We start from the raw sequence: 26,370 nt of genomic DNA on the forward strand, positions 1-26,370 counted from the left end.
AATGAGAAATGAAATAATATAATGCTTGATATCATTCGAGGCTCCTACTTTTCTTGAAAGAAGGATACTGTTTATCCAATAATACAGTATCGATATGGTTGTATTTTGTAGTATTCATTCAGTGTACCACCGATATGATGTTATATATTTTCGAGAGATCGCATTAAAACTGAGCGTGAAACTAATCAATATTGTGTTGAAATTACCTATTGTCTGAGTGTATATGTCTATGCTGTTTTCTTGAAATATTGTGATGAGTGATCCTTTACATTAATAAATAGTTTTACAACATATTCATTTTAATATGCTTTAATAGTGAAATCACTTGATAATGATGATAATAACAATGTCTTCTATAACGCCCGGTATCCGCCTGATATGCCTCTCATGGCCCTTGCTCCAAAAGTATTATTCAGTAATTACACTCTGTAGGTGCACTGCTCGTGGTATATACACAACAATATTAATAGTTCCAGATGAAATTCCCAGTTGGTCTTTTAGTTATGAAATAAATATCATTAGTTTATTCTTAACTTTGCAAAATGAAACAAACTCATCTATATGCATAATCAATCAATAAATCAGCCCCAAATTGTCGTCATTGTATTATACTCCAAACAACAGATTTGCAATAATTATTATTCCAATTAACTGTATCAGGAAAATTACCCCCTGGACAATCACCCCCAGAAAATTACCCCCCCCCCCTCGGAAAACTACCCCCAAGGACAATAACTCCTCCCGGACAATTACCCTCTGTAGGTCAATTACCCCCGAGGACAATAATTACCCCTCTCCCCCCCCCCCCCCCCCCCACACACACACACCGGAAAACTACCGTCTAACCCTGATAATAAATTGTTTTTAATTTTTCGGGGGGTTATTTTCCTCAAGGGGTAGTTGTTCTTTGGGGTAATTTTCCGTGGAAGGGGGTAATTGTAGAGTTGGTAATTTGCTGGGGGTGATTGTCCAGGGAGTAATTGTCCTAGAATCCAATAAACAATTCGGTCTTACGACGAAGCTTTAACAAGTTTTCATTATACGGCATACAGAGAATCTGATATGATATGGGATCCTAAAACCTTCTTCTTCTTCTTCTTCTTCTTCTTCTGCTGTCTAAGTTTTCTACTTTTGTAATCATGGAACGGGATAATAGAATACAAAACTTCCCGCTTTACCCTACACACACACACACACACATTAATATGTATTTTTTTTTACAACTTTGCTGTGAATGTGGTAACGGAATAATATTTCATCTTGAAATCTGCAATTATGCCAATTAGCAAAGTTGTTAACTAGCCAGTAAGGGACCTGAAACTGCTTCAGCAAAAATGCTGAATAGCATAATCAACGTTCTTTAGATACTATATTCAAAATTTCAAAATATCACGTAGATTTAGTCACTGATAACGATGAAGTAATTACTCCCCCCCCCCCCCCCCCCCCCATTTTCAAAGATTCTTACAACCATGATAGAGTCTACAACTATCTAACTCGACACTTTGATGGCGCCCTTTCATTTCACATGACACCAAAGTTGAGCATTCTAGAAGTCAGGGGTCTGATCATAAACCTTTGTCGCTAACCTCTGTATGTCTTTCTCTCTCTCTTTCGGTGATCATTACTTTGTTCCCCTTTCCTCAGTACATAAATTTTTATTTCTAGGCCCTATGTAAAATGAAATGAAAGACATAAATCTTAGCCTTCTTAAAAAGACATAAAAAGTTAGACAATTTTGTTGATTGTTTTTAACCTAATTTTTATTTTATTTTAAATAAAGCACACATAGACCTATTTAGGGGGGGGGGTGAGACTGGACCGTGCGATGGGATTAATTTTCTATGATTAGCACTGATTTCATTATTATAGTGAACTGAATGCATTGTCATAGCATCGTTTGGTGTGTTATTTTGGGGGGGGGGGGGGGTAGTGAGCACTATTTTTTTTTTTTTTTTTTTTTTGGGGGGGGGGGGGGCCTCGAAAATTAGAAAAATCGGGGTAAAATGCAATAAATTATTGAAAATTTATTACATTTTCTGTTTTTTTTATTATGGAAACTGCCCCCTACCCTAGCCCCCGCTGCGTACAGTCATGGTTCAGTGACAAAGCAATGGTCTCGTAACTGTGAGGCCCCAGGATCAAAACCGTGTCGATGTGCTATATATTAGTGCCCTTTTGTGGGGCATTAATCCACATTACTGTCATTTATGACTTAAGGGCGTAGGTCCCCTAATTGATCAGCATAAAAGCATACACATGCTTTAGCAGTCACGCAAAACACACATTGTCAAATTATAATTCAATAAAATATGAGAATGTATACTATTATCTAGATCTATTATTTTTTAATTATTTTAAAAATAATTCCATAAATTGGGGTAAAACAAAAATATTCCAACTTTATGAGCGACAGTGTATTAGTTCTTCTTTATAATAACATATGATTCAAGGTCACATGGGTTATAACTTTTAAATTAGAAGCTACCAAAGTTGGGTACACTTTTTAAAACGCACTGTATATCGCGAGCGTGACAAACTCTACCAGATCAGATAATTTCAAAGAAATTCTAGGGGGGGGGGGATAATCATTTTTAAAAGACTGATATTAGCGTGTTTTTAAAATTACCGAATACAGTTTGATAACGAAAATATTTCTTATAAACATCCAATATATTTTGATAGCACATATATTATTATTTTTAAACATTGCATAATCATTACACTTATTTTTTTAAGCGCATTTATTTATTTATAAACATAGATTATTTTAATAAGGCACATATTTTCATCAATATCGAATACAATTTGATAACGCATATATTTTTTATATACATCGAATATATTTTGATTGCACATGTATATTTCTTTGTAAACATATATATGTTAGTTTTTTCCCTTTTGGCTTTCCATACCTATGGCTTGCCATACACAATAATAACTTTTCAACGTGGACGAATAAAGAGGAGTTCTCTTGCCGTGGCCGTGACAAGTTAGGTGATAATATTTCAGTTCCTTCATTTTGTGTGGTGTCTCTCTGAATGAATTGTTACATTATCTACGAATTCTCGTTGCTGTCAGTATAACAAATAATTTATTTAGCATATGGGAACAGTATTGTCACGATATTGTTTTGTGTTTTATTCTGCAGGAGCGCTCATATTATTATGATGTTGCATAGGTACGGCCATCTGGCTCGCTTCCACGCCTGTTGGGCAGGGTTGAAAGCGGCTGGTTGCCGCTCGAGACAATCGGTTTGTTTCCACAGGTTATTGTTAACGTGTCATCGGGATGGAACAAGTGCAACATCCACCAAATCCTTTAGTACTAACCAACGGCACAGATACAAGGTGGGTAAAAATGTTGAAAAGATACTTACAGAAAATGTGTCAATACTATTACTAGTCAATAATATTGAGTCATAATCATTTCCTTTTAAATATCATGGACCACAATTCATTTGTCATGTTTTGCCATTTAGCATGATTGATTGAATTACCACCACCAACAACAACAACATTAATATCAATAAAAATATGTATACAAAAATTTGTTTATGATATACAGATTACAAGTTCTATGAAAATGACCTCCGGAAAATTACCCCCCTGAAAATTGTGCTTTTTTAAAACCAACTTATTAACAGGGTGCAATGGACTTCCCCTTTAATAAACAGGGGTAAATTTTTGGAGGTGTATTTGTCCTTGGGAGGCATATTTTTCCTATAAAGGGGGTAATTGCCCTAGGGGGTAATATTCAAGGGGGGGGGGGGTAATTGTCCTTGAATGCAAATTACAATATGTAATGAAATACCTAAGAATTGGAGACGTTATATTGGCAGGTATACATTAACTGGTATGATTCCTTTCACAGTGAGGTAACTTTCTGGTAATTTTTTTTCATGATCGCAGGAAAGCAACAACATCATCTTGAATGGTAGCCCTGGAGCAGGTAAGACCACTGTGGGGAAGATTGTTGCTAGAAAGCTTGGTGTGGATGTCTTAGATGTTGACAATGACATACTAGAATCTGTCTGGGGTATGCCAGTCAGTGATAAGGTATGTATAGCCCCCAAATAACTCTCCTTTTTTTGGGGGGGGGGGAGCTAGGGTTTTTTTTTTTTTCATGAAGTTCATAATATCCCTCCATTACATAATTAAAATTTTAAAAAGTACAATGAGGAATTGCATGGGGTAAGACTAAGACCCTTAATTTTCTTCCAATATAAGTTGGGGAAATTGACTCCCCTCTCCCTCTCTCTTCCCCCTTTCTCTCTTTCTCTCTCTCTCTCTCTCTCTCTCTATCTAAATGTTTTATTTCAAAAGAGATTTATCATCTATTGATTTGTTTTTTTCAGGATCCCATTTTGAAACTAGAACAATTACATCATGTGTAATTGTTATTACGTTTTTAATAATGCCTTTCTCTTCTTTCTTTATTTCCTCTCTCTCTCTCTCTCTCTCTCTCTCTCTCCCTCTCCTCTCTCTCTCTCCTCTCTCTCTCTCTCTCACTCTCTTACACTCCCTCCTCATCTCTTGCTCTGTTCTTGTTTCTCTCCCTTGCCCTCACTTTCTCTCTCATTTATCCCTCACCCTTCTTTCTTTACCCTTCCTGCTGACACCCCATGTAGCTCTCTGAAGTTGGAGGAGATAATTTTGTTGAAGCAGAGGGGCAAGCGCTTCTCACCTTTACCCCTCCATCAGATACAGTGGTGACACTCACCGGCTCCAATGCCATGCATGATGAAGCCATGGCTCACATCTCTAATCATGGCCCAGTCTTATTCCTGGACGTCAAGAACGAGGACATCCTCCAGAGGCTGGAGGCAATGAAGGTGAATCGGATCGTAGGGCAAGAGGCAGGTGTGTCGATGACAGAGATCCTAGCATACAGGCAGCACTTCTACGAGAGATCCTACAACGCACGCGTTATCTGCGAGGCTAACGAAACCCAAGAGAGCATCGCTGGAAAGATTGTTGAAGTTGTGGCTCGATTAAAGAACCACAGTCCATATGTTTCAACGAGGAGTAGTGGCAAGAGCTCGGGGAAGGACTTTCTAAGTGCAGTCCTACAGGGTTTGGCGGAGGATGGTGGCCTCTTCGTTCCTTCGGGACCACTCCCACAGATGACCTTGCAGCAGTGGGAGCGTCTCGTCCCCTGCACCTACCAACAAAGAGCTCAGCGCATCCTCGAGCAATGGATTCACCCTGCTGACCTTCATCCCCGAGTACTAAATGGAATGATCCAGAAGGCGTACACTACTGATAGCTTTCAGTCCGAGGATGTGGTACCGGTCACTCATCTAGAGGGAAATCAACATCTGCTGGAAATCTTCCATGGACCAACTGCATCCTTTAAGGACGCTCCTCTGCAACTCATGCCTCATTTCTTCAGAGAAGCAGTGAGCCAGAAAGGAGATGCAAAGTAAGTAAGATAGACTAGGTCTTAACAAGAGGTAAATGCTGAGAAAGAGGCTTATAGTATTACAAAATAAAGAAATAACATCTTGTGGATATGGGGGAGGGATGGGGGTTTGATTTTGTCATCTTGGTCAGGCTTCATCAAGATGTACATATACCGGTAAAGTTTTATAAATCACAATTACCCCCTATAATAATGTACCAGTGTGTTCTTTATTATGACAAATGTTACCACCAAAGCGGAGAATTAAATATATGCAATACATCCTTTTTTATTAACATCATTCTTATCATATTCCATGTGTTTAGGTATCTTATATTAGTAGCTACATCAGGCGATACAGGCAGTGCTGTTTTAGATGGATTTGGAGCAACAAGTGGTAATTATGAAACAGATGAAACATTCTTACGAAATAGAAAGAATTTGTAACACTAAAGAATATAAATTACATGTGTATCTTCCAAATCATGATACAGTGATCCAACTCTAATAAATTAGGACTTACACCTACATGCATACTGTTTACAATACTTACTACCATCCCACTTCTACTGCAATCATTTTACCATTGTTGCTCAATATTTGTGGTACAGTATATCATTTATTCAATTTAACAAATACACAACGCAACTACCTGCAATTTCTTATATATTTGCAGGTAACTGCCAGCTCAGTTGCTCATGCTGTCACCTTTAAAGCTTTATTGTTTATCACACTTTCTTCCCTTTGTTTCCCGGCATAGTGACCAGTGGTGATGATGATGTGTCTGTGATGGTGTTTTATCCGGAGGAGGGTGTTAGTCCAGTCCAGAAAGCTCTGATGACTGCTGTGGATAGTCCCAATGTCAGAGTCATAGGTAATTATATAGCTAGAAGAGATGAATAACTGTACAATATAGAGCTAGATATGCAAGCATAGACTGAAAGTCCTTGTTTCACAAAACTGGGAAATTATATGAGCTGTGAAGCTTAAATTTCTCATTGTAGGCTCCAGTCTTTGAGAGCTTTGACATTTCAGACCATGTAGAGGATAAATTTCCAAGGCCAATCATTTAAAAAAAAAAAGTTCACTCACAACTACATGCAGTATTATTAATGTACATAGTAGGACTTAAGTGTATTTTAGTTGGAATTACAGCATAGTGATATTTTCAGATATATGGAAGCTTTATGAATGAGTAGAGCTCTATAAAGATTTACTTAAATTTACTTTCAGTTGTATGAATTTATTGATTTTGTCCATACTTTGGTTCCAATTATGATACAAAGTACACCCAACTGATGATAATAGAAGTGTCTTTAGGTGATGTCCAAAGATATTTGCTCTCCAATTTCCTCTAGTTTACAAAGGTTGGAAAATATGTGTTTCATTGTTTGTGCCTCCAAAACATTCCACTATATCCAGGTGTTGAAAGTGATTTTGACTTCTGCCAGTCGTCCATCAAGCAGATCTTTTCGTCCGATACCTGCACGCTCCGACACTCGCTCCTGAACGATCACAACGTCAAGCTCAGCGCAGCAAACTCCATCAACTGGGGACGCCTCTTACCTCAGATTGTGTACCATGCGTCCTCGTACTTAGACCTGGCCCGGCAGGGCGTGATCAGTGTGGGTGACCCTGTGGACTTGTTTGTACCAACTGGAAACTTTGGCAACATCTTGGGAGCCGTCTATGCTAAGGTAGTGCTGCTGGAATTTACCTAGTGCGTGCTGAGAAAGTGCTAGACTTATATTTGCACATGATATAAGGAATGATATATGTATGATTCTAGGAAAACTAACCCCTTGACTATCGAACCCTAACTACTGGACAACTACTCTCCAGAAAGTCACCCCTCTGGACAATTAGCCCCAGAGGCCCAGAAAACTATTCTAGAACAGCTTCCCCATAATAATTATTTTTCAGAAGTTAATTACAATTTTGGGTAGGCATTTATCAGAAGGGTTGTGGTGTATTTAGTGTTATAGCCTGTTTTGTGAAAGTTTGTATAATTTGCAGGTTTCATGAATCACTGTCAACTTCAGAGAGGCAGGGAGATGAGCAATATGATATATGAAAGGGAAAGAAGTAGAAGAGACAGAGATTGGGGAAGAAATATATTGATGTTCTGATTGATTTTTAAAAGTTGTTATGTCTTTCTTTTTTTAATCAGTTGATGGGAATTCCACTGCGAAGACTAATTTGTGCTTCCAACGTCAACAATGTCTTAACAGACTTCCTCCAGACTGGGGTGTATGATCTACGTAAGAGACCTCTGAGGGTCACCATGTCTCCTGCTATCGATATCCTCCAATCTTCAAACCTAGAAAGGTACCAGCAGTTCCCTCTTATTTATTGTATGTATCTTATTTATTGCATATATCTATATCCTTTGTATATCTATATATATATAAGGTATAGATACATTTATGGCATATACTTATCCCCTTTGTATCTACATGTATCTTATTTATTTCATGACTATATCCTTTGTATATATATATATATATATATATATATATATATATAGATACTGGTATATCAATGGTATAGATATATTTATTGCATATAGTTATACCCTTTGTATCTATACCTTTTGTATATATATTTGAAAATGTACAGGCATTATTTTTTTTCCTCAATGGTTTGCTATTATTCACGTGCTGTGTGATTGTGGAATGTTTGCAATGAACATACTGTCAAAATATGAGCTGAGCAAATAATACCCCAGTACTCTGTTTGTTTTGATTATGGATTATTCTCGTTGCCCATATCCAGTGAATAATGGTAAATATTTAAAGATGGCTGCTTGTTTTTTTGTGTATAATGCTTTATATAGTTGTATGGATTACCTCAGCCACATTGTTGCATGGAAAATTAATTCATGTCTGTGTGAGAAGAAAAGAAATTCAAATGGAATCTGTGCTTATGCATTAAGTATTTTTATAAAACATCACGTCTTCAAAGTGAGAAGAAAATGACCTTGAAATCATTTGTAATGTTTAACTTGTCAAGAATCTATTTTACATCTTCTGCCCTCAGATTGCTGTTTCTTGCCACAGACTGCAATGGTCCTCAAGTAGCCAGTTTCTATGAACAACTCAAGCAAGAACAGTACTTCAAAGTACCAGATAATGTAAGAACGACATTACTTTATTGAAAACGAGAGTGAAATCTGTTTAAAAGCATTATACTTTAAACGACATTGGAGTAGATGTGAAGGTTGATATTGATATTTATAAAATGTTAGACATCCAAGTATGTAGTGTATAAATTCCAAATAATAATTGAATTGGTTTTATATGATATCCTCATTGGTGTGGTTTAAAATGAGTAAATTAAGCATATCTGGGTATAAAGACAAATGTGGATTTATCTGTAACAACCCTGCTGTTTCCATATCATCTGAATTAAATTATCAATGATAAATAATTATCATTCAAATGTGAAATTCATAAATCAGGTAAGTTGTTTATTGGTACTCAATTTTTGGTCTATGACAAAGCTTTGAAAGTCTTCACAATTATACTTTGATTCTGTTATCTTGGTGTCCAGGTTCTGTCTAAGATTCGAGAAGACTATGGTTTCCATGGAGATTGGTGTGATGAAGAAACTTGCTCTAAGGCTATCAAAGAAACCTTCGAGAGAACAGGTATGATTATTACGAGTATTATTCATTACTATGAGGACAGGTTCACTCTATGTAATGAAGTTAATTTTTTACAATGTCCTGTAAAGTCGCCTTTGCAATAATTTCTACAATAATGGTTCCAGCATGTCTGTCTGGCACCAATCCCTAGATACATGGTTAAGATAATGGCAGTATGAAGAGTAGAACAGCTTGGTAGGGAGCAAAAAGACATTGATAGAATTATACCTGTGATATCAGATATAATATTTTGTACATGTAGATGTTTTCAACCATCAAGTTGATTGTTCCACAATTCTGGTTCCAGGAATTTATAGATAGCACAAACTCAAAATGGTGAAAGGAATATTAGATTTTTGTTGTTGTTTGGGGGAAGGGGAGGAGGGGTGGCACTAATTTAGTCAGCTCTCAAAGTAAATGATGTAATAAACTCTTTCATTTCATATTCTCTCGTAAAGGGTACCTTCTAGACCCCCACACAGCTATCAGCAAGGTGGTAGCAGATCGCCACCCCTCAGACGATGGAGCCCCAATGCTGATCTGCTCCACTGCTCACCATGGCAAGTTTGCATCCGACGTTCTCGACTCTCTGGGCCACAGAGCAAGTCACTCCGATAAACCGGACACACTCTTGAATCGACTGGGGGTCCTGAACCCTCGACCTGGGCGGCACGTGAACCTTGAGAGGTCGATACGGAATCCCAGGGTTCATGAGAAAGTTGTGGATGCTTCGATGGAGTCCATGATGAAGGAAGTACAGGACTTTGTGCAAGAAAGGACACGGAACTGAGTGTATGAGGAGATGAATGCATCGGGCTTGCTTGATGTACTTTTGTTGTGGTAAAAAAAATAGTTGAAGGTTTAACCAAAGATTATTTAAGAAAAGACCTTTCCAGTCTTGTAGTCATTAAAAAATTGTTTGTTCTATGTCATGAAAGTAATTTCCATGGGGTATTTTGTTATCATTCTCATGTTTATTTTGTTGCCATTATAATTGTTTGTTATAATTTGTACTACAGCAATATCATTCATTTTTTTCTTCAAACATGAATATATAGATATATGTAGGTTTTTGGAGGAATCAAATAGATTTCAGAATCTGCTTTAAAATTTTGTATGAAGTTGATTGACATGCTTTATACGTCGATTTAATAAAATAACTTAAGAAGTATTTCCCTGTATCTGTGAATCGCATAGTCTAAAATGTGTATCATTCTCTCATATAATTATTCATATTTTTTAATAAGTTCAGCAGGATTCTGCATCTTACTTGTTTAACTGTGAGTGGAAAGACTTAAAATCCCATTTCTAGCCCTTTCCTTTAGCACACTGAAACCTTGACTTGACATAAAAACTCTGTGTCAATTGTGAGTGTGTGAGTTTTGCTTGTGCTGTGTGTATATCAGACATGGTGCACAAGTGCACAAGTCATAAGCAGCATTGTTATACTGATTACACACCTGCAATTTCTATAAGCAAACACATGACATACCATAATTTTACGTTTCTTGTTCTGCTTTCATTGCTGTGAGATATGTATTTAGGACTCACCTTGACAAGTTATTTATTCAACCTATTTGTATCCCTTACTATATGTACAAGAAGAAATGTACAGTACTTGAAGCAAACATGCTGCATACAAATATATTTTCTTAATGATTATTATTATGAGAATATAAAAAGGAAGCTGCTTGGATTGATCACTAGATTAGTAAAGTTACTTGAGGATTTATGAATCTATTTATAATATTACATTTTCTTTACTTATTTCTTGGAGGGGATGACAAGTATTTGATCTAGCATTTTTGTTATGAAAACTATTTGAAAGATGTCGGTTATCATATTATTGACACTACGCAGATTGAGTGAAATGAAAAGTATGTGGCATGGTTTAAAAGAAAGGAAACAGAAATTTGTCAATCTTGTTCCATGTATATCTTCCTATTCATGTGTAATTATACCTACTTTATGTATTTTTATAGAGTTTTGGTTGTGAATAGTACAGCTCCACTATCTTCTTCATTTAGATGCCTTGAGGGATCACTGTACGTTAAGTATTTTATCATCATTCATTATTCATCTTAAAGGTATTGTTCTGAGATGATGTTTACAGGGTTTCTTATGGGCTGAATTGCAATACAATCTACATAAATGCCCACTTGCTACACTTCAGGTCAAATCTGCTTTAAGTGCCTTAGAATTGTGCTAAACAAAAGCTACATGTATTCAAAATCATTATAGATTGAATTTTGCTACGCATTTAACCTGATATGTGAAATAGTACTCATGTTTAAGAAAAGAATCATCTTCCCTAAAGAAGAAAATATGTGATTTTTTAAAATTTCAGCAGCATTATTTAGTGGGCAAATCATGTACCTGAACTAAAATGGAAATAAATGATAGAGATATACTAGGAGAAGATCTTTAATTGTTCAGTCTGATTGGTGTTCTGTTGATTGTTAAGTAATTAAGACGTAATTAACACAACAAAATTTCAAGTATTAACTATATTTATGCATTTACCGTCACCAGTATTTATTTACTTACTCCCCCAGATGACTCCAAGCATATAATACATTTACTAGATATGATAAAAGAAGTCAGAAAAAAGACTGATCAAACCTGTTTCTCTTGCAATCTAATTCTATCACCAGGATTTGAGATAATTTAAATGTATGATAATAATGAAATCTTACCGAGTATATAAGTTTTGCATTGATATATACATGCCAGCATACTACAATGATGCACTGAATTATCTCTTAAACAGTTGTGTTCATTAGCATTTTCTAATACATGGTAGACTCTATATAAAATACAAAAATACAATCCTTGAAGGAATACTGTACTTAACTACTCTGCAATAAGAGTACTGGTACATTCCTTTTTTTTCATCATTCTAGATGGATTTCCACATCAAATAATTTGCAATAAATTTCAAGCGAAAGCTCATTTACATGAATGGAATAATTGTACTGAGAAATGTAATGATGCATTGCTAGAGATATTTCTTGACAAATTTCCTTGCTTCAAGGTAAAAAAAAACTTAGTACTGCAATCTTGACATAAGTAAGAACACGTAATATAAATGCACATAATTTATCATGCTTCACTGATTGCAAATATAATATTAGACTAAAATAGAGAATCAGATTATTTCATTATTTACATTGCACTAATGATTCCATTTTGCTTTTATTTAGCTTCAACTACACAAGTTAGTTATCCTTGTGTTAGACAAACTTAATATCTGGGTGGTGGAATTTAAAAATGAAAGGTAAACTTTATTTACTCACCAAGAAATAAAAACAATATATACATTCATGATATTCATGAGATCATAACATCTAGATGAGAAGGTATTTCAGAATTGTCAATAAAATGTCATAAAATATCAAGGCACATCAGAGAACATACATTCAAACATTAAAAATGCCATCTACATACCTGTGAAGGGAAAAAAATCAATTAAATTTTTGATTCACATGCTTCATGATGTAATTAATATTTACAAATGTATAACCTTTGTATATCCCATTATATATGCACTACAAAAAAAGATATATACATGTACAAATACGTCAATTCAAATTTTAGCCAAAAAAGTAAAGATATTTGCTTCATATGCACATCAATATGACTACAAGTTTAACAACAATTGTTTCAATACTGCCCCAGCATGGTAAGTACTAATAAAAAGTACTAATAAAATCAATCAATCGATCAATCAATACACTTGACTTGAAAGCTTCATTGCTCTTGGTACAAGGTCCACTAGAACTACAGGTGTTACATGATTTTGAAAACCCTGGAATGTCTAGGTTTTTTTTTTAAATAACACATAACATAACAGTGAATTTGAGTTGCTTATTGGTGGTTTGAGCCTACAGGTCATGCAGCCCTTATATAAAAATAAGAATATAGTTGGCAAATTTCTTCAAGATTGCAGTATAATTTTGATAATACAGTTTACATAAGGATTATGCATGGTCAAAATACAATGAAAGTGCAAAGAATGTACCATTTTTTTCTGAGTAAAGCCCAAGAAAATATTAAAGGCCCTTATATGAAACATATTTTTATATTTGTGGTTTACAAAAGTAAGATTCTTCCACATCAACTTTAAGCCCTTCGTTTCAATTGATTATCTTTGAATTGAGGCCTATTCTACATCATTCAACAAAGCGGCTTTGTTTACATCACGCCTCTGATCCATAGCTAGCTCACCGTTGTTATCACCCTTACACTGCATCCTCTCGGCCTCCCTATCTCTCTCTAGATGCTCCTGGCAGTGACGTCGTTTCCAGTCTTGCACTGAAATAAAACGAGAGAAAGAGAACAAAGATGACGGACTTGAGGCCTGAATGATCACTTCCTGACAGGTTCTATCGTTGGATGTCTAGAGTAATTATTACAATAAATCACAGTCAAGTCATTCAGAAAGTGACAAATATTTGGCTAATAGGAGATCTAGATTTTCTTATGAAAGGATGAGGAGACCAAGGAGTTCATACACAATTGGCATCTCTGTATACAGAAGTAGAGATGATCTTCCTCTCAAGGCCTGTTTTCTGGCAATATAATGTTTTTCCCTTCATATATGAGCATTTTTTATAGTGGATAATTGAGTGCATTTCCAATTCAAAGAGGGTTCATGCACAATCAATCTGAGCTGTTAAGGAAGCACCATCACAGAAGGGGAAAAAAACAGATTAAACACGAATGTATAAGACAAAAGTACCTTGACAATCTCTACTGCAGTAGTACTTTCCCGGCTTGATCTTCTGTTGACGACACCTGAAAGGAACAGACAACGGACAACTTGGTCATCAATGAAACTGAAAGATACAGGTGATTGGTGAACAGACAAACAAACAGGAGCGAGAAATAAAGAGAAAGCGAAAGAAAACGACAGTGATGAGGCCGGAGGCACATATACCTGAAATTGTTCTCAGAATTAATCAAATTACACTGTACTATATTGTATATGTCATTAAGACTACATGTAAGTAAAATGAAATATATTTAAATTGATTAAAATGAATTTATCTTGATCTAAATTAAAAAACAATATATGAAATCTTATCAAATATATTGATTTAATACATTACAATAAAGAATTTACAAAATCTTACTGCTGGCATTTCTTGTAAGTCTTTGGCTTGTCCTCATGCTTGCCGCATAAGGCACACTGTCTCAGATTATTAATCTTCATCTCAGTGAATTCATCAGACATCCCTATGTCAACACTTTTAGTAGTTTCCTTGGACGCTTCTGCAGGGTGATCTTTCAGCCTGTCAACTGATTTTCTTTCATCCTGAGCAGTGCAACATCCAGCTTCAGCAGGTTGATTGGTGATTGCAGGAACTTGTTCCTTCTGCTTTGGACCAGGAACTTGTACCTTCTGTTTCATCTCTGTACCAGGAACGTGTTCCTTTTGTGTCATCTTTGTATCAGGTACTTGATTGTCCTGTTTCACCTCTGTACCAGGAACTTGTTTTTTCGGCTCCATCTCTGTGTCTGGAATGTGTTCTTTCTGCTTCATCTCTGTACCAGAAATGTGTTCCTTTTGCTTCATCTCTGGACCAGAAACTTGTTCCTTTTGCTTCATCTTTTTATCTGGTTGCTGTTCATTCTGCTCCTTCTCTTTACCAGGAACTTGTTCCTTCTGCACCACCTCCTTAACTGGTGGCTGTTCCTCTTCTTTTGGAGTCTCATCGTTTCCTACATTTGTTGTTGCATTTTCACTGTCCTCTCCTTTGTTTTCTTTCTCTTTGTCCCCAGCTCTTCGGAGTTCTTCACCCCACTGTTTGTTTTCTTCATCTTTGCTCTCTATGTCTCCATCTTCGCTCTCTTTTTCTGGTTCAAAATAACATTCTTTGTATTCTCCCGCACCACTCATTTCAATCTGGGGAATTAGAGATACAAATGAAATTATTATTAATATGGTTTTTGTTTAATGCTTAAAAATTTATATTATCTGATTCTTATACTTCTTTTTTAAAAGGCCCTTCCAGATTACAGTACTTTAAAGGTAATACAAAGTTTTGGTATGGGGTCATGGATTTGGTTCAGATTAACATATTGGAAGCATATGCGTTCCTACAATATTCATTGATCGTTGTCGCGGTTGAAATCGAGTCTAAAGTTATGAAATTATAAATAATAAACTCTGTATGTTGTATAGCTCCCTATAAAGGTCAAGATATTAATTAAGCTATAAAACAATTTTTCTTGATTAAAATCGACCAATCAGCTATTCCTGTTTGAAAATTATATACACTGTATCACATCTACCTATTCCAAGATTTTCATGGTTGCAGCTACCATTGTACGGCCGTAGGCGCTATTTGAAATTTATCAAAATTTACCGGGAGCACCGGTAAATTTTTACATTCAACTTTTCTCGAAAGCAGAAGTGTTTAAGGGGCTAAATTTTCTAGTGCTTCTAATACATCCACAGGGGCATCCAAATATATCAAAATTGTAAATAATCACTATCCACCCAATTTTCAAAATTTCCCAAAACTTTGTATTACCTTTAACCAGGAGTATTCACAATTTTGGTTCTAGAAGTGGAAATACTTAAATCACTCTTTTTATTAAGTTTACCATTCACATCATTTTACAGAAACGGATATGCAGTAAAACTTTGCTTTGATTTCATTGTCATAATTTGTCATTTGATGGAAAAATCTCCGTCTCCCACAAGACTTACTAGTAACTTGACTCATCACTGTCAAAGATGTGCTCCATTTAGTCATCTAGAAAATAGCACCTTTTATTTACTGATTTGGAAGTATTTATCTGCTTGGTGTGAAATTAAAATGTAGGTTACTGCCAGATTTGTGAAATTAATTACCTTTTTCTTCATTTCTTTCTCAATCTTCCTATTTTGTTCTACATCCGCTTCGTTACCACCAGGGTCTAGTATTCGTATTCGGCATGCACCTGCTTTAGGATTGGGCATAGGTGGTTTCACACGTCGCTTAGGTAGTGAAACTCCCACGATTTTCTTTGGTTGTGTTCTCTCCAACTCTTCAATAAAACCAGGAACTTTTCTGCATTCTAAAAAAATCAGGAAAATAACGGGGAAAAAAATTCTTGAAAGAATTATTGTGAATTCATGATCAAGTAAAACAAGAGGTTACATGTTGCTTGTCTACATTAGATAGCCTTTGTACAATTGTCACTTATTCATTTCCAGTTCAATTCTGGAGACTGCCAAGGAGGGGGGGGGGGGGGATTTTTTTAAACTGAGGAATTATCTTGTTAAAATACTATCCCACATTAATCTGGGGGATGTTTCATATAGCTGTTCGTAAATTTACTCATGACTTTACGAACGACTTAAATATGAAAAGCCAAATGGGATGCTCAATCATTATTAACTGCATCAACTAAAGTTGAACTGTGCAGATGTAGATTAACATTCTAATTATAACAATCATTTTTATGGCAAAGTATATTTTTTTTGCCATAATTTAATTGAGGTTATTGGAAATATAGTCACACTTTGTTAAAACATCAGGAAAGACTTTGGGCATCCTATCTGGCACTTCATATACAAGTTGTTCGTAAAGTCATGCGTAACTTTACAAACAGCTTTAAGAAACACCCCTAGGGGGTGTTTCACAAAGATCCTAAGTAGAACTTAACCCTAAGTAGGACTTTAAAATTATGGACAGCCATTGGAGCCTTAAAATGAAATATATTCAAAAGCAGAAATTCAAGTACATGTATGTTAGACTTTTTATAAATTCCACATCCAGAACATGAATGATAGAAAATATGAATGATTTGAATCAACATTTTATGCCTTTCAAAATAAATTTTACAAAGATGCTAATGGCTTTCCATAATTTTTAAGTCCAACTTAGAGATAAGTTCAACTAAGGATCTTTGTGAAACACCCCCTAGGTCTTATTTCAACTTACCATCAACAAATTTTTGAAGACCCTCTGCTTCCAGTTTGTCTAAACTCTCCTTTCCTACATGTTTCTTTCTTTGAATTCTTCGCTCCTTTTTTGCCATCTGCTTTTGAGCTGTGCGTGTCACTCCTTTGTCCTTGCGCTTCGCAACGGGAATCATGGGACGTTGAACTGTTTCACCTGTATTATGATGCAAAGGACTCTCACATTCATGCATCCTTTCATTGCAGTGACTGCAATGCCTTATTTTCACATGGAAATTGGGTTCGTAGTGGACCTCAAAGACTTGAGGAAGGACGAAACCCTGACCTATGACCTGCTTGCGGATACACTCAAGATGGTCATGGCACCCAGGACATTCATTAGGATGACGCGAGTAAGAAGTTGTGTTCCATCTTGGGTACTTCAGCTTCACCTTCTTCTTTACTTCCTTTGTGTCTTCATTTTCAATTACAATACTAAGCTTTTTTGATTTATAACGCTGCTTCACCGGATCATCGTCCCCACTGTCCTCTGAATTGTGCTCAATCTTGACATTCACCAGGTTGCGCCCTTCTTTCGAATCCTCTTGGAGTGCATACATTGTCTTGTCAAGTATGGACTTCTCGTATTTATTGATGACAGTGCATGCTTTAACCAGGGTCGGTGAGTTGTCTCCAAACAGGTGAAAGGGTTTCTCAGGGGGAGGCTTCCAGTATAATGTGACGTCTTGCTTGCACTCTTCTGCCTGGAGCCATAGGCGCAGCATCTCAAAAAGACATCCTCCCAAATGAAGCAGAAACTGCAAGGTCTTGACCACCTGTAGAAATCATAGAAAATAGATCAAAATTTATTTCTAACCAAATGTAATTGAATGCATTTTCATAATGTTTGTCTAAAATTGTGACAACCCTTTTCACAGAAACACATACAAACAAAAATGGATGATTCAATCAAAGTGGCATTTGAAAAATAAAACACAGTAGGTGTCATAGTCACAAGGTCATGAAATATTGCCCTGCACAGGAATATTTTTCTATGGCTAGATAATAATCCAAAACTGCTTCCCTTTTTACAATGCACTTGTCACAATCTACATGTAAAGCTCAGTAGAATTGTTTAACTCCAGTTGAAATATTAGCTAGAAATCATGTTGGTATAGTAGTAAACAAAATGATGTTTTATGAACTTAAACGTGAGTATTCTGCCATATCCTAAGCATTATGAAGGTGATGAGTAATATTCATCCTAGCAAGCACTTACGGTTACAACTTATAATTTATGATGGGGGTTGTGTGTCTGGATGCTTAATGAAAATGAAGCCATCACTTTTGCCTTTGGATTTTGACTAAATATATGCATTAAACAGCACTAAACTTCATAAATATTTGTCCTTTATCATATTGCGTAACATAATTCTTAAAATATTTATGAAATATTGTAAACTTCTTCAAATTACAGTCTTAAATCAACTGTCCGGATACACAACCCGGTCTTGGGATGCATGTAAGTGGAAATGACAATTTGAACTTCAAGCCAGTACATAGTCCACTGCTTTGACTATGTCCGTGTCAAGTGCTCAATCAGCTGAGAAAATAAGACACCCTCAACGCTAAAACAGAGACAGTCCTTTCATTGTTACCCTCTTACCTTTTAACGGTGTATTTTTTTTTGAGGATAACACAATTAGTGGAGACTTTGCACCGTGTGAGGGAGCGTGAGGGGGGGGGGGAGGGGTAATGGTGATCGTGAAGAAAAAAAACAGTTACCGGTATGTTAAAATGGACAGAATCTGGACAAGCCAATACCTTGATAAGATGCAGGGTCTTATCTTCCATAGGCTTCCCAAACAGTCTGCGGAATGTGTCTTCACTATCCCTCATGTAGAAAGGGTTCGTCACTGCAACAACAACAAAAAAAGAACATTTCATCGTCATCATACATATATCTTTATCATGTATTCCATATATATCACAAATTATATACCTCTCTTTAGAAATCTAGCCATCTGATTCGCCAAAATTGGAGTCGTGATTTTAGCCATTCCCGTAAAGAAACAAACAATGCCAGTAACGGTTAATGAGTGAGATTCCTGAAAGATTCCGGGTACCAGGAAAAAAGTAACATTTTGATGAGATCCACATTGGTTTACGTGTTAAAACTTGCTTTGTGCCAGCGCAGATACCATACAGTGTTTTTTGTCTGCGATTCCCAAATGATTGTAACATTCAGTCATATTTCCAGCAAAGATTAACAGACAGTGTCTCAGATTTTCTGTGATATTTTAACCAATCTTCACTCAACAAAAGGATAAGATAAGAATTCTTGGTAGATTTTTGTGTCAATTTGGTATATAAAAGATATAAAGACTGCTTTAATATTCGAGGCATATATATTCACCCCTCGGCAGGCCTCGGGTGATAGCACGATCACCTCCCCTTGAGCGTATAAAAACAACTATGTCTCTCATAGCAGTCAATCATTATTACTATACTATGATATGCTAATTTGAACAAAAGTAAAACCAAGTAATAAAACACTTCTGCAAAATAAGTTGGGAATTAGCATCGACTTAAAAATACATTGGATACCATGTTGCTCTGCTTCCTGTGAAGGTGACACTAAGTATGTGTTAAAAAGCTCAATTTCACAAGGCAAGACTCTTGATTGAAAATGATAATACCAGTAGTGTGTAAATGTAGAGTTAATCGATATCTGTACATTTTAATTGCTGACATCTAACTTTGGTATCATCATGCCTAATGTTCCATTTGATTGGGTTCGGAGACTACATATCATCTTTCATTTCTTCCTCAAACTGAATTAAGATTAGAGTCAAAACTTTTGTCCATTTGTTGCTTCTTTACCGTCTATGCCCTTAACCTACATGTAGCCCTATTGCATGTCACATCCACTTCTTTAAACACTAAAATCAACATTTTATATGAGTATAAACTTGTACAATCAAACCTTATGGCTAATCCATTTTGTTATTCCCATAGTTGCAGAAGGCATGATATACACACAAAGGCAATATTTACTCAATCTCTGTACTGTGGTGTATTTTACACAAATGTGTATACACCACCATACAGAGATTGAGTTTATTGTGTATCTTATAGGCTAAGGTAGACACACACAAAAGCACAATTGAATTACCATTCATAATGTTGTTTGTCTAGTATTATCTACTCAGTCATGGCGAACTCACACTGATCAAATGGGGGTCAAAGTACAAATATTCACTGATATCAACCACTTAGATATTATATTATTTGACCCCGTCAAGGCCATGGGTGGCATATTTCACACATAATTTCAATGTTGTACAGGACTGTGCAGTTTTATATTCCTTAAACAGAAACAGCTACAAGCATACATGTATAATTGTTAATTTGTCTCTCATGGAAGGTATCTTAATACTTGGGGCATGCACCCAATTACCGGTATACAGACAGGGTTACATGTTAGTGAATCCTGAGAATTGGGATTAAAATTCAATTGAAATTAAGCCGACATGTACATCAGAGATGAAAATAAAACGGTCTTCCACGGACATGCATGTATGCACTAAACATCATTCAATTATGTAAATCTTTTAATTGTACAGAGGAAGGGGAGAGATGTAAAACAAAACACTCTTGGATGTGAAACTTACACTAGTACCATAAAGGCTAGGCTTAGTAATACTTGGGTTCATTTTATTTGTTTGTGAGTAAATGAAACCATCTTCACTGTTAAATACATTTACATTTGAAGATTGATCATACAAAACTTCATCTGTCCTGTCTCCAAAATTTCCAACAATAAATAACCACTAATAGCTTACAACCCGAAAGTAAAAATGAAAGTGAAGCTAGAGCTCTATAGCTATAGTGAAATACATGTATCTATCATAATGGCATAATTCTACAGTGCACACTTGTTTCTACATGCTAGTACATTAATTACCAGTAACATGCAAGTATATGTTGTATTGCTAGCAGCATGGCTTGATAATCGAGACTTCTATACAAATTACAGTTCATGAAAATTTTGCTTCATCAAATGCATATTCAAAACAACAACTGATTTTTAAAAAGAGAGAGTGATCAACGTCAACATTTTATTTTGTTATACACAAACTGTTGCAACCACAAAATAAATCAAAAAGCAACTTTATTTCCAAATTATCATTTAATTGAGTTATTGAATGTAAGCTTAACACTTAACAGTGTTTTGTACTGTACGTATTCTCTGCTTAAAGAAAGAAGGGCACCGTTAACTCATATTCTCATTGTGAAAGAAATCCTAGGATGTCTTTCTGGATTTGATTTTTAAACAATGAGATATCCTCACTATCATACATTTTTGGGGGTGTTATGCTTTTTACCAATGCTCATTTGGGCCTTTCTGGAGCTAATTAAATCACTCTCCCCTCTTGCATTTTCAAACTTGCTGTTATACACAAATTTAATGTCCTTCTGGGTCTCACCAAAATTGTCTTTCGTTCATTTTGGAATGTATTATTGTTGTCATTTTAGACATGAATGCCTGGCCCTAATGCCTGCAAAAAAAAATAAATAAATAAAAATAACAGGTGTAGCCTACTTTATTTTTCTGACTGACTTTATACTAATTGATGATTTACTTAATACGAATTGATGATTTACTTATTAAATGTTGATGTACTTACTAATTAATGATTTACTTACTAATTGTTTGAGACTGGATCTCATCAATGAAGGATCTGTACTGGAACAGTGTGATGAGATCCTCACACAACTTCAAGCCATCCTTGACATGCCCTGCAAAATGAATGTAATAATCCACTTAATAATCTACAAATCATCTTACTAGTGTGTCATTCAAATCTAAATAATAACACAGCACAGACACTAGTATGTGGTCCTAGTAATTAATCCTATCTTTTGGGGGGATGGTGAAGTTATGTAATAAATATCATGAATTAAAAGAATCACTGGTGTTCCTTCAAAAATTCATCTCCTTCAGGAGCAGTTCTAGAAGAATTATGTGAGGGGGTTGGGGGTTCTTGCGTTCATTTTCTACATGTGGGAGCAACCTATTCCCTCTAGAACTGCTACCAATCTGTTTCCTATCCCCAACCCCAAAATCTATGGTAATCCTTGAAATTAGGCATCAATAATCTGACAATCATATCTCACAATTTTCCAAAGGACACACTGTGATTACTGACATGATTTATTTTTATTTTTTTATTTTTTTCATAAATGAGAAATCTAGGTCATGCTACGAGCTACAGAACATAAAAGAAAATAAAATATGTCCAAATTAACAATGAATTAAAGGCTAACTCCTAAAAACATCACATTCGTATACCAGTAGAAGCATTGGCACATTGAAATTTTCAACGTCATGTCCACATTTTAAAATGAATTATCACAATTCAAAACGATTGATTTCTCTTAGGAGACAAGAATACCGTGATCTCTCCCTACATTGAAATACGATGTGCTGCTAGATCATGCTAATTAATCAGTGCAGATATAATGATGCTTTTTCATTTTCTTATGAATGTGGATATACTAAAAATCTTTATTTCAAAAAAATAAACGTAGCAAGTATTTACCATTTGTTAACATCTGATCAGTCACTTCCAGTACTTCTTCAATCATGTTGGTAAATGTCTAGAATTACAAGATAACAGGAGAGAAAGAAGAGAATATCAATTGAAGTACATGTACAATATATTGTAATTCCTGAAAGACAGATAACAATCATGACAATATAAATCTTATTTGAAATCAAATGAGCAAGTGATAACTCTCTCTCTATATATCCTTATCTTCATACAGACATGAACAAAATTATATTCAGTGAATTAAAAGCATAAGTTTTCATTAACCAAATACTTCATGAAATCATAGCAATAGGTAAAACAGGTATTTACTTTTCACCTGTTGCAAACCATAAGTATGCCAAAATTGAACTCTTCAATGACGGCCACTTTCTTTAGTTGAATAAACTGTAATGAAAAGTGTTTAAATCTTTAAAAAATGGCATTCAGATAAAATCACAGGCTTTTCATGCTACTGTACATGAAGAAATTGAATTTAATCTTTAATCATTCTCAAAAAAGGTTAAACAATTGTCTGTGCTTACCATATCACTGGAAATGCCTGAAATTTCAAGGATACCATTATTCAAGCAATATGCCTTGAAAGAAACCGAGAAGTAAATCCAAAAGTGGCGCCCCTGCAACAACAAACAATTGGGATAAATTTCAAAAGTAGAAGAGCCCAAACAATTAATACACAATGTGTAAAAATACAAATATAATAAATGTAGGCCAACCGGCCTAAATCAAGTATAATTTTTAGAAGGGTGAAGATGCATGCAATGTTATAAACATAAACAACAAATCCCACATGAATGAATGATGTAATATATATGCTTAGATATATCATTAATTGTAATAACAATAATGATGATAGCAATAATAAAATAATAATAGTAGTAACAACATTAACAACAACAGCAACAATAATAATAATAATAATAAGAAGAATAACTTAATAACAATAATGGTAATAATGTCATAGTAGTAGTAGTATAAGTAGTATTAGTAGTAGTAGCAGTGGTAGAAGTAGTTGTAGTAGCAGTAGAAGTAGTAGCAGTAGTAGTAGTAGTAGCAGAGGCGTCGCTAGAGGGAGATGAGGGTGCGACACCCCCCCCCCCACCCACCTATTAGGATATTGTCAGTAATATTGCGCTGCCATTGGGAAAAATGAGAAAAGGGGGAGGGAAAAAAAGAGAGGAAAAGGAAACAAGGAAAGAAAAAGGAGAGGAAAAGAAAAAAAAAATGAGAGATGGAAAGAGAAGAGAAGAAGGAAAGAGAAAAAAGAAAAAGAGAAAAAAGAGAAAGAAGAGGGAAAACGGGAAAACAAAAGAAAGGAAAAGAAAGGAAAAGAAAGAAAAAAGGGGAAAAAGAGCAAATGAAACAAAAGAAACGGGGGGATGAAAGAGAGGAGAGAGCATGAGAGAGGAGGGGTGGGAGTAAGAGAGAGGGGAGGGGGCAGTTGTTGGGTGGAGTTGTCTCGTCAAGGGAGCAAGAATTTTTTTTTTTTAAGGGAAACAAAAAATGTGCTTGTTGTAGACAGGTGGTCACTAAAGCAGGTTTGGCTGTAGTAGTAGCAGTATTTGTAGTACATGTAGTAGCAGTAGTAGTGGTAGCAGCAGTAGTAGTAGTAGCATGGAGATAATCTCCATGGTAGTAGTAGTAGTTGCAGCAGTTGTAGTTGTAGCAGTAGTAGTATCAATAATCTAGAATTTCTAGAACTTGGCGTCTGCATCTAATTTTTTTCAAAATGACCAAGTTAACAAATTGTCATTCTATATTTTGTAAAGTTTTTTTTTTTTTTTACCTGTTCAACTATCATCCTCTTGTAAGATTCCTTGTGTTTCCTGAAGAATGCTGCATTCTCGTTACACACCTTCTTGCCAAACAGGCTATCCTGGGAGTAATCGATTTGTATCAACCTCATCTTCAAGCCTGCTTGTTGGTCACCCTAACTGAAAAGAAGCTTGTTGTATTAGCAGAACTATGCTACCTGAGATACCTCACTTTTCTGAAGAACCTGTTATTTGTTAATAGAAAAAAATCACAAGAATACATTTACTGGTACTTTGGTATCACAATAACAAATATAACAGGCATAGAGAGCTAACATTTTTTTCTTTCTCTATCTAAATAATTTTAAGAAAAGAGCCGAGTATTACAGAGATGCCAAGTTCAAAGATCAGCAATGCCTGACATTTTCATGATTCGGCGCGCAAGCGGGCGTGCGAGGGTGTAACACACGTATAAAGTATGGCGTTTTTCAAAATCTAGCGCGCATCGTGCGTGAGAGCGTTTCCAGACCCTCTAAAAGCATGACGTCAAGCCTAATGTGTGACACTTGGTAGATCTGGTATTAAATGATAAATTCTAGAAATTGTATACATTATCAGTAATCAATACAGAGAAAATAAATAAAGAAAAATACAATAATCAAACAGAGAAAATAAAGACCTACGGTCATAGTTACATGTGTATTTCATATCACCACACAAATGAAATCTTTTGCAGATGGTCTTTGATTTTAAGAAGTCAAAGTAATGAACAACAAAAAAAGCCAATATTCTTTTTACATTGTTATTTAAAGGTACTACATGTATGTCCCTTTTGCAGCCAACCTCAAATGCTGTAGAACTTTGCAGGAATTATGAATATGTCATGTATGTCCTATCTGTGAAATTTAAACGTTAGCAGTGTCCTTATATTCAAATTATGCAAGGAAACCTGTTAACTTGCTAGACTTCACTGTCAGACACTATTAAGTGACCGACTGTTTTTTTTTTTCTTTGCTAAGAACATACATGAAAAGAGTTGTAAAGGGTACATGAGCATTTGTCTACATCAATAATCTACTTCTTGTGATGGCCAAGATTAAACTGATTGAATCTTTGCCCAGCATAAAACGTATGATCTTTTGGTAGAGTAAAGGAGCCGGTAATCGGCCAGCTCCAGTTTTCGGCCGATTGGTTGGATGCAAGGTAAAATCACTCTAAAATACATCGCATAATACTATTATGTATGTGTGGGATATGTGTTAATTATGCTATTATTAATAGCATAACACATATCCCACACATACCATACCATGCCAGTGTCACTGAAGAACCACATTTGCAATGAAAAATATATCCTAAAATATCACATTTTAGCGATGTAATCGGCGGTCCCGCTACCCGAATCTGAAAAATCGAGTATCTTATGCGTGTCTGTAAGAAATATGGGTACCATAAAATGAGCTTTATTTCAAGTATTTTTCAGATTTAGAGCCCGATTTTGTGCTAGTCGCAAGCTCAAAAGTATCTCATCGCATGTATTAAATTAATGCAGCCGCACACCGCAACGCACACACGATATCTCTGTCTAATTCAGATTCCAATATCCGATCACCACAGTACTAGTTTTCGGCCTGGCGAGCTCCGGGGAGCTCCGGCGTGGGATATCTGCTCCGCCCGCTAGTGCTATAGATCAGCGCAGAAACGCACGGCGCGTGCGCGCGCTTCCTATTGACTTTGTACATGCGGCCGAAAACTGGTACGCTATGCCAAAAACTGACTCCGAAACAGTGAAAATTGAAATGAATATTGTCATGGCAATTCGTGATTTTTTTCTGGGATTCTTGTTTTGTTTAAATAATAATAATATTTGCTTCATGATTTGAGCAAAAAATGATAATAAATAGGAAGTAAAGGGTCCTAAAAATAGGATTTTGTCTGAAGTGGCCGAAAACGGGCTCCTTTACTCTACAATTGTCTGAAAATCAATACTATTACTTTTGGGCTCTATAGCCCTAAAGTCGATTTGACAACTAATAGACTCTAGTCGTTATTTTCCCA

The 26,370-nt window shown here is 35.6% G+C and overlaps 2 protein-coding genes across 2 annotated transcripts; one reads left to right on the forward strand and one right to left on the reverse strand.

Moving 5' to 3' along the window:
• The first annotated feature begins 2,957 nt into the window (after window positions 1-2,957).
• Window positions 2,958-11,477, forward strand: LOC586640 (threonine synthase-like 1). Its single transcript, XM_011671873.2, has 11 exons — window positions 2,958-2,997; window positions 3,152-3,350; window positions 3,912-4,058; window positions 4,631-5,424; window positions 5,730-5,800; window positions 6,164-6,277; window positions 6,826-7,100; window positions 7,574-7,731; window positions 8,443-8,536; window positions 8,956-9,052; window positions 9,508-11,477. The coding sequence occupies exons 2-11, from the start codon at window positions 3,168-3,170 to the stop codon at window positions 9,837-9,839; spliced, it is 2,265 nt and encodes a 754-aa protein (XP_011670175.2). The 5' UTR covers window positions 2,958-2,997; window positions 3,152-3,167; the 3' UTR covers window positions 9,840-11,477.
• Window positions 11,478-11,563: 86 nt separating this feature from the next.
• LOC115919183 (golgin subfamily A member 6-like protein 7) lies at window positions 11,564-24,505 on the reverse strand. The gene is made up of 10 exons (XM_030972308.1): window positions 24,345-24,505; window positions 23,083-23,175; window positions 22,550-22,607; window positions 21,654-21,746; window positions 18,768-18,859; window positions 16,987-17,779; window positions 15,912-16,117; window positions 14,185-14,957; window positions 13,791-13,846; window positions 11,564-13,363 (listed from the first exon to the last, which is right to left on the reverse strand). The coding sequence occupies exons 1-10, from the start codon at window positions 24,462-24,464 to the stop codon at window positions 13,212-13,214; spliced, it is 2,436 nt and encodes an 811-aa protein (XP_030828168.1). The 5' UTR covers window positions 24,465-24,505; the 3' UTR covers window positions 11,564-13,211.
• Between the last annotated feature and the right edge of the window lie 1,865 nt (window positions 24,506-26,370).

Source organism: Strongylocentrotus purpuratus, unplaced genomic scaffold (genome assembly GCF_000002235.5).
Source record: "Strongylocentrotus purpuratus isolate Spur 01 unplaced genomic scaffold, Spur_5.0 spur5_scaffold_6, whole genome shotgun sequence".
NCBI lineage: Eukaryota > Metazoa > Echinodermata > Echinoidea > Camarodonta > Strongylocentrotidae > Strongylocentrotus > Strongylocentrotus purpuratus.

Bases quoted from the DNA above. Each gene is read 5' to 3' on its own strand.
- LOC586640 (XM_011671873.2), top strand. From the start codon at position 3,168: ATGATGTTGCATAGGTACGGCCATCTGGCTCGCTTCCACGCCTGTTGG. The intron at 3,351-3,911 runs GTGGGTAAAAAT...TCATGATCGCAG, and splicing joins ACCAACGGCACAGATACAAG to GAAAGCAACAACATCATCTT. The intron at 6,278-6,825 runs GTAATTATATAG...CACTATATCCAG, and splicing joins TCCCAATGTCAGAGTCATAG to GTGTTGAAAGTGATTTTGAC.
- LOC115919183 (XM_030972308.1), bottom strand. From the start codon at position 24,464: ATGAGGTTGATACAAATCGATTACTCCCAGGATAGCCTGTTTGGCAAG. The intron at 22,608-23,082 runs GTAAGCACAGAC...TTGTAATTCTAG, and splicing joins CAGGCATTTCCAGTGATATG to ACATTTACCAACATGATTGA. The intron at 21,747-22,549 runs GTAAATACTTGC...TTCATTTTGCAG, and splicing joins TGATCAGATGTTAACAAATG to GGCATGTCAAGGATGGCTTG.